This window comes from Acanthopagrus latus, chromosome 15 (assembly GCF_904848185.1).
Source record: "Acanthopagrus latus isolate v.2019 chromosome 15, fAcaLat1.1, whole genome shotgun sequence".
Lineage (NCBI taxonomy): Eukaryota > Metazoa > Chordata > Actinopteri > Spariformes > Sparidae > Acanthopagrus > Acanthopagrus latus.
This window is the reverse complement of record NC_051053.1, coordinates 5,510,487-5,524,617: the sequence shown is the minus strand read 5'-3', so window position 1 is coordinate 5,524,617 and position 14,131 is coordinate 5,510,487. Positions and strand designations below refer to the sequence as shown.

Below are 14,131 nucleotides of genomic sequence, written 5' to 3'. Positions count from 1 at the left end.
GAGAGAGAGAGAGAGAGAGAGACCCTGAAACAGATGAGACAATGAAAGAAACACTGAAATTACAGGGTTTTATTCCAGCCTGTGAGCTGGCTGCTGTCCAAATAGCAACTTCCAGTGAGAGCCAACAGGTAATGGCAGGTGCTGCGTATTGAATATCTTGTAGTATTAACTATCTGTATCATATAACACGCATCAGCCCGCCCTGTGTTGCACTGAGGCTTCTTTTGCTCTGCTGTCGAGCTTGATGGCCGCCCGCTTAATTGAAATATTGTTTCAGTGTGGCTTCTGAGGCTCTTTCCCAGGAGAGGTTAGGTTTACTGACGGCCACACTGACCGGAGAATAATATACCAGCCTTTTAATAAAACACCCATAATTATGCCGTGTGCATCAAAGTCAATGAGTCCACTGTGTGTGTGTGTGTGTGTGTGTGTGTGTGTGTGTGTGTGTGTGTGTGTGTGTGAGAGAGAGAGCGAGAGTAAGGAGGAGGACAGCATGATTGAAAACTGCAGCAGCCCTTCTCAAATGATCCCTGTAGTCCAGCCCCGGACCCAGGCATAGAGAGAGCTATGGGAAAAGAAAGACCCCTTTTTTATTCCTGAATATGTGGGAGGTAGATTTGCCCCAGAAAGTTGGGCCTCAGGAGAAGAAAGGTGTGTTTTTGTCCCTTTTTTTTTTTTTTTTTTAACGCTGGGCTCCTCCTATGAAAGCGGTCTCGCTCTGGGGAGCACACTCATAGCAGGTGGCCTTCAAGCCACCTGGGGGCCTGGGGGGTGGGGGGGGGCCCTCCTAAAGCGATATGTGTGAGGGCCACGGATTGCATAATGAGGAGGCGCGCGAAGCAAACTTTTCTTAAATATGACAACATACTTTAGCACTTTGTAAGCAATAAAAAAAATGTGAGTATTTTGAGCACCGAATCAACCCAGAAGTAATATCCAGTAAACTTTTATTATTTAATTTTAACGACTATGCAAAGTAATGCATGAAGCGTTTGATTGGGTGTAGCTTGTCAGTGCATAATATTATTTTTTCTGCCATTAGCAAGACCCTGTAAATAGGAATGTATGCCAAGGCTGAAAAAAAAATGCTAAATTACCTTCCTCATTTAGGCCGGGATCCAATTATCAATAAATTACGCTCTCATACTGGATGGAGCCACGAGATTATATTCACTCCTTAAATGTTTTCTGCTCCCAATTAAAATTCATACAGTTATTGATCTTGTTGATTTTTATGTCCTGGAATTTGCATAATCTATTAAAGATGAATGATTAATGAAGTGCTCAGTTTTGCGTTCCAAGGGCGCCATAGCGAAAGCAATGTCGGCCATCTTTTGTGTCCTCTGTTTACCCTGATGTGTGAAAGAGACGGTTACCTAGGAAGGAGGGCGGCAGCCAAATAACACAGAGAGAGAATTAGGGCACTGAAACGCGCCGCTGGGATTCAGTAAGACGCACCAATCATCTGCAAAATGGTTTCCCTTCCTTCAACATGACTTGTCTTTAGATTCTCCGTAAAAGAACGTTACCATCGTGTCTAAATTCATCGATACATAACAAATCTAGCCTCGTGCGAATTCTGGTGAGTAGATTATATGAAGAATGTCTGATTTGGAGAAGAGAAGGGTTTATTTCCGGTGTGAACGAGCTGTCGAGAAGCTGCTGTACGTGTGGTAGACAAACACTGTAATCTGCTCAGCGCAGTCAATGGAGAGAACAGCGTGTCAGGAATAACCCCGGTCGCTGGTGTCTGTAGAGTTTTCCGATTATACCTGGTCAGAGTAAGCAACACGCAGCGTCCAGCAAGGTTTGCTAATCTTATCTATGCTTTCTTTTTTTTAAGTGGAACAAATGATAGTATAATATTGTAGCTATTTATCAGAAGTTAAATAAGGTTACGCCCAACGAGAGTGCCGAAGTCTCCGTGCAGGCTGGGCTCGATAGTCACTCTCACCAGAGTCTGTGGGGAGACTGGGTGTAAATGGGCACCCCTCTCACCTCTACGACTATAGCAGATGTGAAAATCCATCGTTCTTTACGTCTATCTATCTACCTTCTTACCTCCCTGTGTCCCTCTCCGATGAGTGAGAAAAGAGAGCAGAAGTGTGTGTGTGGGGGGTGAAATGTACACCACACTCCGAACCCCCGGTTTACGACTGGGCAGTGCCAGCTTCTCTCTCTGCCGGGTGGCGGACAACAAGCAGCCACCTAACCTGCCATGCCCGGTGTGACAAACGGCTCGTCTCAGCTCGTTTAACGCCCGCAGCCCAGAGCTCGGAAATTAATGTTTATATCACCCCCCACGATAGCACACTAACCTTTGAGCACACATCAGATAATGAATGACTTTAAACCTCGTGTATGGGGAATTTGAGCTATTTGGCCCTGCATATATCCTTTGCTCGCTCACAATGGGATGTAGCTGTTGGCGATTCGTGCCCGTCTGGTGTGAACGCTTATAAAATGACCACTTTTTACAATGCAGAAGACTGAAGGGCAGAGGTTTAACTGGCCCAGCCTGACGGAGGATGGAAGTTTTGCCCTGATCTGTCGGAATGAAAAAGTTCTCCGAAGATTGAACGTCAGCCTTTGAAAACAACAATAAATGGCCTGCGCGCCGAGTTCCTCGGTGTGCGTTTAAAACTGAAATGCTCACTTGAGAGAAGGCTGTTGCAGCTATATTTGGACGCATCGCTCCGAGGGCTGTTGTAGGTTCTTAACAGTTCATTTCTATGGTTGATGGGGTCTGCAGACGTGGCATCAGTGGTGGAGCACAGACAGATGTTGGAGAACTCTATAGCGTCTCCACTCTCTCAGAGATGTGTTTGCCGGGGAGAAGAGTCCCCAAGGACCCCGAGTTTATCTTCCATCTCCATCATCAGGGCCCGTGATTTGACAGGCTCCCTTTACCCGGGCTCTGCCTCGTCTCCAGGACAATAAGCAACACCATGTCTGATTAGTTTCAGAGTTCAGTGGTCTTGAACGCAGCGGTTGTATCGGTTGTTGTTGCGTCGTAACCCCTTGTCTGTTTGACAACGGTTACTCAGGCGCTGAGAAAACAGAAGCCTACAGCAGTCTGCCGGAAGCCTTGGATACAGTGTGAACCCGCTCAGTCTTATCCTGAAGTTCAGGTTAATGTGCAATAGGTTAGTGTCAACCCACTTAACAGTGCAATTCCCGCTTATCAATAATAATACTCTACCAGCATGAGCAAGGATTGCTTCAACACAGACTTCGATCTCTCAGTCAAAACAAAACAAAAGAGATAAATAGCACTGAATCATGGGAGTTGTGGTATTCACTGTTCAAAAAAGCTGCGTCTATCTACGTGACTGAGGCAGAAATGGATTTCTCTAATGTGGATCACTGTCAGAAACATTTAGGGCAATGTCACATATTGCATCTTGAACAAGTAATCTGGTGAACATGCCTGTTTTTTTTTATATACATATATATATTTCTGGCACACACTGGAAGTTCTAGCGCATTTTCTACCATAAAACTGAGTTAAAAACGGCAATGGCGCTGAGAGAGGCGGATGTTGAATATGGTGCAACTGCAGCAAACAAATGTTTTTCTTGTCCATTATTCTGTTGACTATTTTCTTGCAAAAATGTCTAAGAATGTTGAAAAATGTCAATCGGTGTTAACCAAAGCCAAAGATGACGTCCTCAGATGTCTTGTTTTGTCCACAGCCCAAAGACATTCTGTTTACCATCAAAGAATCAGAAAATACTCACATTTAAGAAGCTGGATTCAACTGATTAATCACTTTATCATAATAGCTGGAGCTCTAGAATACAGCCGTTTCCGAGCTAAACCCCTCGGAGTGCCTCCTGTCTCTGGGCTGGGTGGTGGTTGTTATGCACTAAAGTCAAACTCACGCTAACTAGACTTCTGCAGGCTGTTTTAACTTTAAAGACTACATGTTCGATTTAATTAATTGAAGAGCAGAACTGAGCGCCAGTCATTTGCACTCATTCCTACAGTCGGACCCTGCTTCCACTAAGTTTATGACATACTTGTGCGCTGCATGTGACAAACTTTCGGTCCGTCCAATTAAATGCAGAGCCCACTCGTTAGAATATCCCTGTTCACGCCGGAGATTCGTGTCAACCATCTTTTTAATGATTTGATCATAAGTTAAAAGCTGGCATTGTTAAAAAAAAAATCGTGTCGTTTCCCTCTGTGACAGCGGTATTTGTCTCAATAAGATGAAAGCGGTCGGTGTAATTGCGGTACCTCTGTCTAAATCCACATTTACAGCTGTCACGAAGACAAAGAGATTTGGAGAACCTGCTTTTATGGGAAAGCAGTCAGTTAGGTTGCCTGATTCCCTGGCTGACAGGGTTGCAACCCCCTTCCATAGAACAGACCTTATCTTAATGAGGAATCGCAACACACAGTCCTGTTGTAAAATAACAATGATGGGGGAAAGCAGCTAATGAGGCTATCATGGTGTCGGGAAAGAGCCATCTCTCCCCACAGGCCCCAGCGAACAGAGCAGCCTCTGCGGCAGACGTGGAGAGGCCGGAGACAGAGCTCACATTGATTGCATAGGTTCAAGAGGCAGAGCCGGTTGAAACGAAAGATGCCAAGACTCATCAGCCAAATTAGATCAAAGTGTGGAGTTCTGAACTGTCTGCGAGCCGACTGTTTGCTTTATTTGCCGGAGTGATTTTGTTGTGAGAAAGCAGCCGTGAGATTATGTTGTTTGTTTTCCCCAAAACCTTGGGGAAATTTTTTACGCATTTGAGCTTGATTGATCAGGCGCGATGTGTTGTTGCAACATTTCACTGGTGTATGTTTCCACTTAGTTGAGTGAATTACTGCCGGGTGCGTATGAGATTATTATTATGAGCTATGTAAATGAACAAATCAACTTCTAAAGGCTGCTTATTAATTCAGAATTCATACCAAACGTCTGGCTGGAAGTCGGCAAAAGATAAGGAGTTGGTGTGCGGCAGCGATCGCACTTTCCTCACTTCATACCACGAATCTGCTCAGGATTTGGAGTCCGGCTGCTTGCGTGACAAAGCTAAAAAACTTCTCTTTAATTTGTTTTGCTTCCGCACAGTAGTTTCACCTCATGCTCATCTGTACATTTAAATCCATCCCACCATACATCTGTGTGACTGAAGTGATTGTATGTACAGTACGTGTGGAGTTGCATTGACTACATCATATCGAGTTCTTTTTTTTTCTTCTTTTTTTTTTTTTCCCCACCTGGCAGACTCTCACCCGTCATATCCACCCTCCATGTGTGTAAAGCGTGAGCCCCATGAGGCATCCTTTGCCCCCTTCACCCCCTCCTCTGTTGGGGACTCTGCTCTAGCTGACATCTTGCCCCACCAGTCCAGCCTCTCTGTAGATGCCTCTACTCCCAGCTACCCTGCCCATGCCCATGGCCCCTGCTACAGCCAGTATGCCAGCCAGCCCTTTATAGCAGGTACAACTTAAGGCCCATGAGGCCGCGTAGAAAAATCTAAAAAAAAAAAAAAATCCAATCACGCTCTCTGTGTTCAGTTGATTTACCACTGTGTTCACTTTTGATGATTTTTAAATTCAAAGCGTCCACTTCTTACGCCGCAAATCCTGCGCTCCCATCAGGCTTTGTGGCCCTGCTGTTGTGTACACGGGAGCATATACAGCGGGGGACTGTTTGCCCCTCATTAACAGCGACTTCTCTGTCCCCCTTTTCACCCGGCTTTTCACCAGCTTTGAACCCTTGCTCCTCTCTCAGGTTAACAAAAGGCCTCCAGGTCCTTCCAGCCTCGTGACAGCTAGGCCCAAAAGGTCTGAGAGGGGGGAGGGGGCGGGGGGGGGGGGCAGAGGCAGAGGCAGAGACATTAGGGCTGATGCCGGGGCCTGCTTTGGACCCACACCTCCTCGTCCTGTGTGCCCCCTTCACCCAGCCAGGCCCGATACTGTCACTGTTAATTACAGGACTGAATGTGGAGCGGAGAACAGAGAGAGCTCTTGATGCTGATGTCAGTTTTAAAGCTGCTTATTATGTTGATATAATAATGCCACAGCAGTTGTTGTCTCTGATGAGATCAGTTTAAAAAAAAAAAAAACATTTCCAAGTGGTACGATTGTTGGCACCGCTGTCTCGAAGATAAGCAGGTTGCTTTCTGCTTTTCCTCAGAGTAGCAGCTACAAACAACACAGGACAAAACCTGAGTTTATTCATTCATTTAGCTGATAATGGAGATGTGAAAACAGACCGAAGTGGTGCCAAGCTGCCAGCCTGGCTGAATCACCATTCTGCCCTCATTTTCCCAGAAGATGTCATACCCGATGGCAGATGAAATAGCAGAGAGGAAGCAGGGTTTATAGGAAACCAGTTTAAACGCCAACGGTGCCATTTTTCCTATAGCCCTTGTTGCAAAATCAGTCTTTAATTCATAAGGATATTTTAGATCAAAAACGTATCCATCACCTGGCTTTCACCCGTGATTTAAGATAAACAGACAACTTGCGATTTCAAGAGACATGCTGCAACATTTTACGATTCGGCAGTCAATTTTTAGGATTTAGAAAGTTCTCTTTAGAATCTTGCAAAAAGATGTTTTTTCCTGTAAGAAAACAAAGATTCTGAAGCATTGTGAGCGAACGTCACTCTCACTGACCGTACGCATCACTTCACTTGTGTTTACCCTGTTTATGACAGATCATAATTGCAGCATTTACGGTGCAGGGGAGGAAAATACAAAAGCACAGTGACACTTTTACTACAATGATAAACATCCACGGCGTGAAGTGGAACAAAAGGGCCTCTATTCAGTCGTACTGATGATGATTTCTATACGTGTCTATACGTAATGAAAAGGTTTTTTTATCAACATAACAAGGAAACGTAACAATTTCTCTTTTCTGCATTCGAACATCCTTGTAAGACTTTCCCCCCCCCCCGCTGTGTTCCTGCAGGTCGAGACATGGCCAGCACCACCTTACCTGGCTACCCGCCTCATGTGCCCCCCACAGGGCAAGGTAGCTACCCCACCTCCACGCTCGCTGGAATGGTTCCTGGTAGGTGACACTACTCCCTTTTTTTTTCTTTTTTTTTAACGACGCCATTCATTTTACTTTCACGGGTTGTATTGTTCACCAGACGGTTCCCTTCGGTTCATCGTCTTTGAAGGAGCCGCGCCAAACGCGCGGCGAGGCTTTTCTGAGCGTATGTGTTGCACACTCAATATTGAGAGACCGACGGATGCTTAAAGCGTTGCTCCTGACCCATAGGATTGAAAGCGAGCTTGTTATAGCTTTGTTAGACTGTGGTTAGCTTGTGGTTAGCGTGTGCGGGCGAGGACATTAGATGAACTCGATAGGCGATCACCACAATCAGTGGCCGTGAGATAGGACAGTTCCTCTCAGTTACACTCCAGCTCCCAGCGCTCATTACCCTCGCCGTGTCCACACAGCGCACTCTCACCAGCCCCCGTCGATAAACACTGCTTTTGCGCCTCTCCTCGCCTCCCCGGACACCCAGGGCTGCAGAGCGTATCTCTTTCCCCTCTACTTAACCTGCAGTTCAGGTTCACAGCAAACAGTTAAGGGTCAAAACACAGAGGCGTGGAGGGCCTGTAAATATTTAAATCACTATCTCTCTCAGGGATGAGCTCGAGTTACACGACCAGCAGTGAGGATGCTATAGCTGCCAGCGTTGTGTAGATCTCTCCTCCGCACAACTGAAAGCGCAATTCCCTTTATTGCTCGGAGACGTGTACCTTTCACGCTGACCAATAATCACAGCAGGCGTCGGGTATTTACAAGCGAGCTCGGTGTGCACGCGACATTTTAGGACGGGGAGAGCTGATGTCTCAAATTAAGAAGATCACTTTATCGGACGGGTGCGAGTGTGCGCCGATAAACTCACCCGAACGCAAAGCACACGAGCACAGCCGCCTCCATAATCCAGAGGTTGTAGTGGGGGGGTTTTTTCTCATCTGGTGGTGAATGACTGAGATTTAGTGACTGGCCCCAAACACTGTTAAAGCAAAGGCCATTCTTCAGCAGCTTCATATAAAACCCGGCCTTTATAGTCTCGTAAAAGAAGGAAACCTGTGGACCCACAGCATCGCTCTCTGACACCCCCTCCGCCCTCCCGTCCTCTCCTCCACGACCTGCAACGGGGAGCACAAAGAGCGAACGAGCATCTGCGAGAACCTATTAAGGAGTTTTGAAGCGAGGCATCATCGCTTTAAAAGCAGGGGAAAATAGCAGTTAAGGAGAGAATAGAGGAAATCCTAAAGACTAACAGAGGATTAATAAAACAATCAATTCTCCTGAAGAGACTGTGGAGACAATACGGAGCAGCTTGATATTTTTCGGAGGCTGTCAGTCATTTCACTCTGGCAGCTCTTTGCTCATGTTTGTTCGTGTTGATTTGTTCACCAGGAGGGGACTTTTCCGGAAACCCGTACTCTCATCCACAATACACCACTTACAACGAAGCATGGCGGTTCAGCAATCCAGCGTTACTAAGTAAGCAACTCTCTCTTGAAGCTGTCAAACATACTGTTTTCATGAATGAACTTCAGCCTCACCTAGACATGTTCCGCAAATAAAATGATTTTAAAAAAACAATAATAAATAATCTCAAGGCTCTATCTGTGTTTTGCACGACATTTGACCTCATGGTTTCCAACAACTCGCTCTTCTGTTAACTTTCAGGTTCCCCTTATTATTATAGTGCCGCATCCCGTGGCTCCGCGCCTCCCACTGCTGCCACTGCCTACGACCGCCACTAGTTACCATGGAGACCAGCTCAAACTGCAGGGCCATGGCTTCGGCCTCCATATTGTCCCCGTCTGAGAAACTCTGAGGTCAAAGGGAAGCGAGGTGGAATCCTAAAGGAAAAGCCCGTGATGTTACGTGACGTGGAGGAAGGATTGGCGAGGTCGTCGCCGGCGCACCTAGCCCAGCTGCGGCGTCACACACTTTGGGGTCTAAAAAAAAAAAAAAAACAAAAGGGCCCGCTGGGCGTTCAGAACTCACCCATCATGCCCTCAATCTCTCACAGGCCTGAACATTTCCAGAATGACTTTTAAGAGATTATATAAATATATATATTATAAAATATAAATTGAAGAAAAACAGTGTGAAGAATTCCATGTGGAAAAAAAAATGTTGTGGGTTTTTATTTTTGGTTTCTTCGTTGCTGTTGTTGTTGTTGTTATTTTATTCATGGATCCTCACATTCCTTTTACGTGACGAACTGCAGTATTTTTCTGCTCTAACGAGAGAAGTCCAGGGGAGGCGACAATGGCTTGATGGTGCAGCGACTTTGAAGCAGTGCTGTGGGGCCTCTCAGCGAGACTCCACGCTGTAGGGCGGGGCTTTACTCTGGTGCTTTGGCTACGTCTTCTGCTCCCATGTCTCCAGTCCCACCCACATCATCAGACACGCGCAGCATGTCCCACAACGTTTACTGACCCTATAGACCAGCGGCAACATCACACTCCCTGTGGCAAACAATCAGATGTAAAAATGTAAATCATTTTGCAAAGTATTAAAAAGCATGGTGCCCCCCCCCCCCGGAAAATGGTCTCGCCAGAATTTTAAATACTTTAAATTATTGGGAGGTTTTTTTTGTTTTTTTTCTGTCTCAATTTTTTACTGTAAAAACAAAAAAAAAAAGGCGATCAAAGATTTTTCTTCACGTCAGAGTAGTTCGGTCTCATTTCCCTCATCTTCCAGTCGCGTCCGTGTCCCAGCATGATCATCCTTTGCTCTTTCTTTGCACTATAACCTCCGCTTTTTTTTTTTGTTTTTAATTTATTCAGTACATTCACTTCAAATTAAGTTTGATTAACCAACCGATTTTAATTGAACGCAAGTGGAAACTATTTATGTTGCATAATGTAGGCGTAGAAAAACACAAAGCAGACAGACAGACAGACAGACAGACAGACGTGTTTTTGTGTGAACATCTTTGGAGCAGTTTGCAAGCCATAGCCCTGTGGCTACACATTCTCCTGGGTTACACTTCATTCAGCTACTTAGTCATACCACTAGATGCCTACACAGTTTAGAAAGCTGTACGCAGTTGAGCGAACCAACTGTAAATTAGCTTCAACAATTGCCTTACAAACCTGTTTTATCAACGTGAATTCATGCCTGTTCGGCAAAATTAATTGCCTTTACCGACACGCATCCACCACCCTCCTTGATTTCACTCTCCATCGGAACTGAAAGGAAATACTGATTTGATTTTGCTTTTTTTTTTTTTTTTTGGAAAATATTTTGTGAATGTACTTTTAACTACATTTGCCAAAGACTTAGTTGGATATTTAATATTTTATTTACAGTATATGTATGCATAAATAAAGCAGTATTATCTTTTAAATAAGTAGTCAACACTGAACATGTGTGCCGTGGCTTTTTGCGACGGGCGCGCGACCAGAGCGCCTGCGTGGGGGAAAAAGGTGAAATTCAGTGAGTCAATAATCCATCGGTTGCAACAAAATGCTGCTTCGTAGAATGATTTGTGAATAATGTGAAGACAATTCTTCTCTGTAAATAATATCACACGCACCACTGCAGTATCATTCTAATGTACTGGCTCCCTTTGTAGATATACAGACAGAAAAAATACATGCATTACATTTGTGTCTTAATGTAATGTTGTGCTCTGAGAAGAAAGGCACAACTACTGTTTTGACCTGCGGCTACAGGCGCTGTGGCGGCAGGTTTCAGATGCTAACATCACATAGGTTGTCTTTGTCATTTTATTTTTGTTTTCATGATACTGTCACGATGATGTTTTATGTCACTATGCAATGAGTTAAATGGCTTTCTGTATCATCTTTTGTTGTTGGGCTCAGAACCGGTAATCCCCACGGAGAACGGCGTACAGACCTCCAGCGTGAAGCGGTCTCTCTTTCAAACTGAAGTCCTTGGCAACAATCAAAGATACTGTCCTGTTTGCTGTTAGTAGATGTTGTGATCATTATGTTAACCCAAATTACAGTCATCCGTGCCTCCATGTATAGATCCACCCGTCTGCCCCCCCCCCCGCTCTTTACGATGAAGTTTACTTTGACTCTACACAAGCAAAACGCGTCATCTGGTACCAGGGTTAACTGTCAGATAACAGAGAACACAGACCGCGGTCCTGCTCTCCGGGAGAAGCTATCCTCTACAAATTGCACTTGGGATTTGCCTATTTCCGTCTACACGTAGCTATCTGAAAACGAAACGCTGGCACACGTGGACTGCAAGCCAACCGTCATTCGGGCTCGAGCACCTGTGAAGGAATGGGTCTTCTGCTGTTGTAAAGATGATACAGGATGTGTGTCATGGACATAAAAAGGGTTTCTGATGAAAATCTATACGGAAAGCCTTGTGGCCTCAATCATTGTTCTGTTTCAGTTCTGTTCCAATTCTTTTTGTGCACATGAGAAATAAATTCTTTTATATGTCAGTCGTTGACTCGGTGTCCCCTCATTATTAACCCCATAAGAAAATGATTCAGAGTTCAAGGTTCCCGGTGAGCAGTGCCGCTGCCGGTGTATTGATGTTTGGTTTTATGAACAGTCAGGACTACCGAGCGCACCCGTACGGGTTACAGCTCGCAGATATGAAATCCATGAAGGCTGCAGAGCTACGTTCTGTGAGTGTAGGAAACGCATGTATATTACGATTCCTGTTAAAAGTAGCCTGAGTGTACAATAAAAAAGAACGCATTATGTTAACAAGGGGAGTGGGAGAAAGGGAGAAAGTAAAAAAAAAAAAAAAAGGAAAGGAGAGAGAAGAGGGTGAAACAAAGAGGCAGGACAGTCGGAGAGGCAGGAGAGCGTTGCCCCAGCTTCCGACTCCAGTATATTTAATGATGCATTGGTTCCGTCCTGCTATACCACACTGCTGCCGCCGCCTCACCTCCTCTCTACACTCTCGACTCTGAAACACACAAACCCAGCCAGTTGTAATTCAATTTCCCTGCTTCCTCTGCCTATTGTTTATTTCATGGATCCCCTGTGAAGCATCAAAAGCTGCTGTTTCTGTCAGCCCCCTAACTGTCCTATGTGTTTGTCATTCAGGCCTTGTTAAAAGATAAGAAAAAAACCACACACACACACACACACACACACATACACACAGGCGCGCACACACACACACCCCTTCTTCTCCCAGCTGAGAATTCCCAGTGGTAAAATTATTCCATTTAGATGGGAACTTTTTTGTCACTACCCTGTCTAAATTGGCATATCTGGCTCTCTCGTAGAAACCAATAAACTGTGAACCCCGGATGCATCTGTCAGTCAAGCTCATCTTTACTTTAGCGGGCCAGATGACAACAACAGGAGAAGAGACACACACCAGCAGAATGGGGCGCGCTGATTGGCTCTCATCAGTTAGGCATTACGAAAAGCACCTGTCATCCTCGGGGCTTCTCAAACGTGGCGCGGAGAGGCCCTGCCACGGGGGCCAACGGGCCTCATGCAAAGATTTACTCAAACACTTCACCCTCATTGTCAACTTGGCTTTGCTGATGCCCTACAGCTAGGCTTCTGTGGCATGATTCATGTCTGTCACTGGTAATATATACAGTGAAGTAAGCCCATTTTAAAGAGCTGGTGGACGGACACAGTCTGAAGCAATCCCCTGCAAACTTAAAGTTTTATTCAGACATCAACACATTGGATTCAATTATATCTATATCTATATATGTATTTGTGTCATTTTTTTAAAAAACTTTGACTACTTAAAGATGTGATACAGTATGTAACATTAGAATGTCTTAAAACAACTAGACCTTTATTAAATATTTTGTTGAGTTGTGTACTTAGGGTTTGGAGGGTTACTGCTGTTAACATAATCAAATTCATTAAAACAATGTAACTTGATTACTTTCCATTACTTTTGGATTAGATCAACACCAAACATACGCAAATAAAGACATCTTAAGAACAAGCGTGGCATCTAAGTTTATCTGAGTATTTGGTCTCAAGTGATGTTGTGTATGTTATCATGTGAGCACATGTTCATGGTTACAGGCAAGTATATCATTCTTAATTTAAGAAGTGCAATATTATTTTTGAATAAATGTATCTCTTTTCAAAATGCAGTCACCTTTATTTTGCATCCTGATTAAGTATTCCCTTTACATGACCCAAATAAATCTCTAGCTTTATTCAAGGTAAAGGTGTGTGTCTTTTGGTCGACCCGTCCCTGTAACTTCCAGGAAAGAGTCAGAGAGTGAGAGAGGCAGTCGGCAAACATGATTAAACGTAACCTGGTTAAAACATACAGTTATAACCTCATCATTGAACAATTCTGCCTGAGTCACACAAGTAGATTTTCACTGGGAATGTTGGTTGGTTGAAAATGAAGACAACAACTCCCATGATCCTACTTACATCTTTTGTTAAGTTTTGATTGAGAGACCCCTTCAGTTGCACACGCAAGTACACTTTTAATATGTACAATGTTTGTTAAGATCATCGTTTTCTTTACTTGAGTATTTCCCTGCCGCTTTACACTTCAGAGGGGAATATTGTAGTTTATATATTTCCATATATATATTTGATAGTTATGGTTCATGGTCAAAGATGTTCCAATATATGCTTGGGCTTATTAAATACAATTCAGTGTTTACTATGGGCCTTTTGTCACAGGTTTCAGATGTTAGCAGTCCCACCAAAGAGATGTTTGCCCTGTAATCTCATCAGATGACTCAGATGACTATAACTAACTTTTAAAGGCCAAACAGGTGAAATAATAACATTTTCAATATTTTGCAAAAAAGAGAGAGAATTGGAGAAAAAATGAAAACAAATCTGTGTGGCACCCTCTCGTCCCACAGATTTATCTTTTCGACTAGGAAACACTGGACAATACCAAACAAAATAATTATACCAAATTAGAAAAGTAAAATGCTACTTGCATCGACAATCCAAAAATGTCATACATGATCACTTATCAGCCATTTAAACTTTTCCTCATAAAACGTGTAATTTTGCTTAACTTTTCAATGCAATGCTCTGTTCTAGAGTATTTTCAGATTGCTACTTTTAGTAAAACTTTTAAGTGCTTGTGCACCAGCGGTCAAACACCAGTGGCGATTCTTCTCAACAGAGCTACGGGAACAAACTACAGCGCGAACAGCTCAATATTTAATCAT

The 14,131-nt window shown here is 44.1% G+C and overlaps 1 protein-coding gene across 1 annotated transcript in view; it reads left to right on the top strand.

Moving 5' to 3' along the window:
* pax2a (paired box 2a) overlaps positions 1-11,431 on the top strand; it is a 31,350-nt gene extending 19,919 nt beyond the window's left edge. The window contains exons 9-13 of the mRNA XM_037124988.1: positions 5,234-5,449; positions 6,931-7,032; positions 8,404-8,490; positions 8,699-9,497; positions 10,833-11,431. Of these exons, the coding sequence (XP_036980883.1) occupies positions 5,234-5,449; positions 6,931-7,032; positions 8,404-8,490; positions 8,699-8,820 (527 nt within the window). The 3' untranslated portion in view covers positions 8,821-9,497; positions 10,833-11,431. The remainder of the gene's footprint in view (positions 1-5,233; positions 5,450-6,930; positions 7,033-8,403; positions 8,491-8,698; positions 9,498-10,832) is intronic.
* The last annotated feature ends 2,700 nt before the right edge of the window (positions 11,432-14,131 follow it).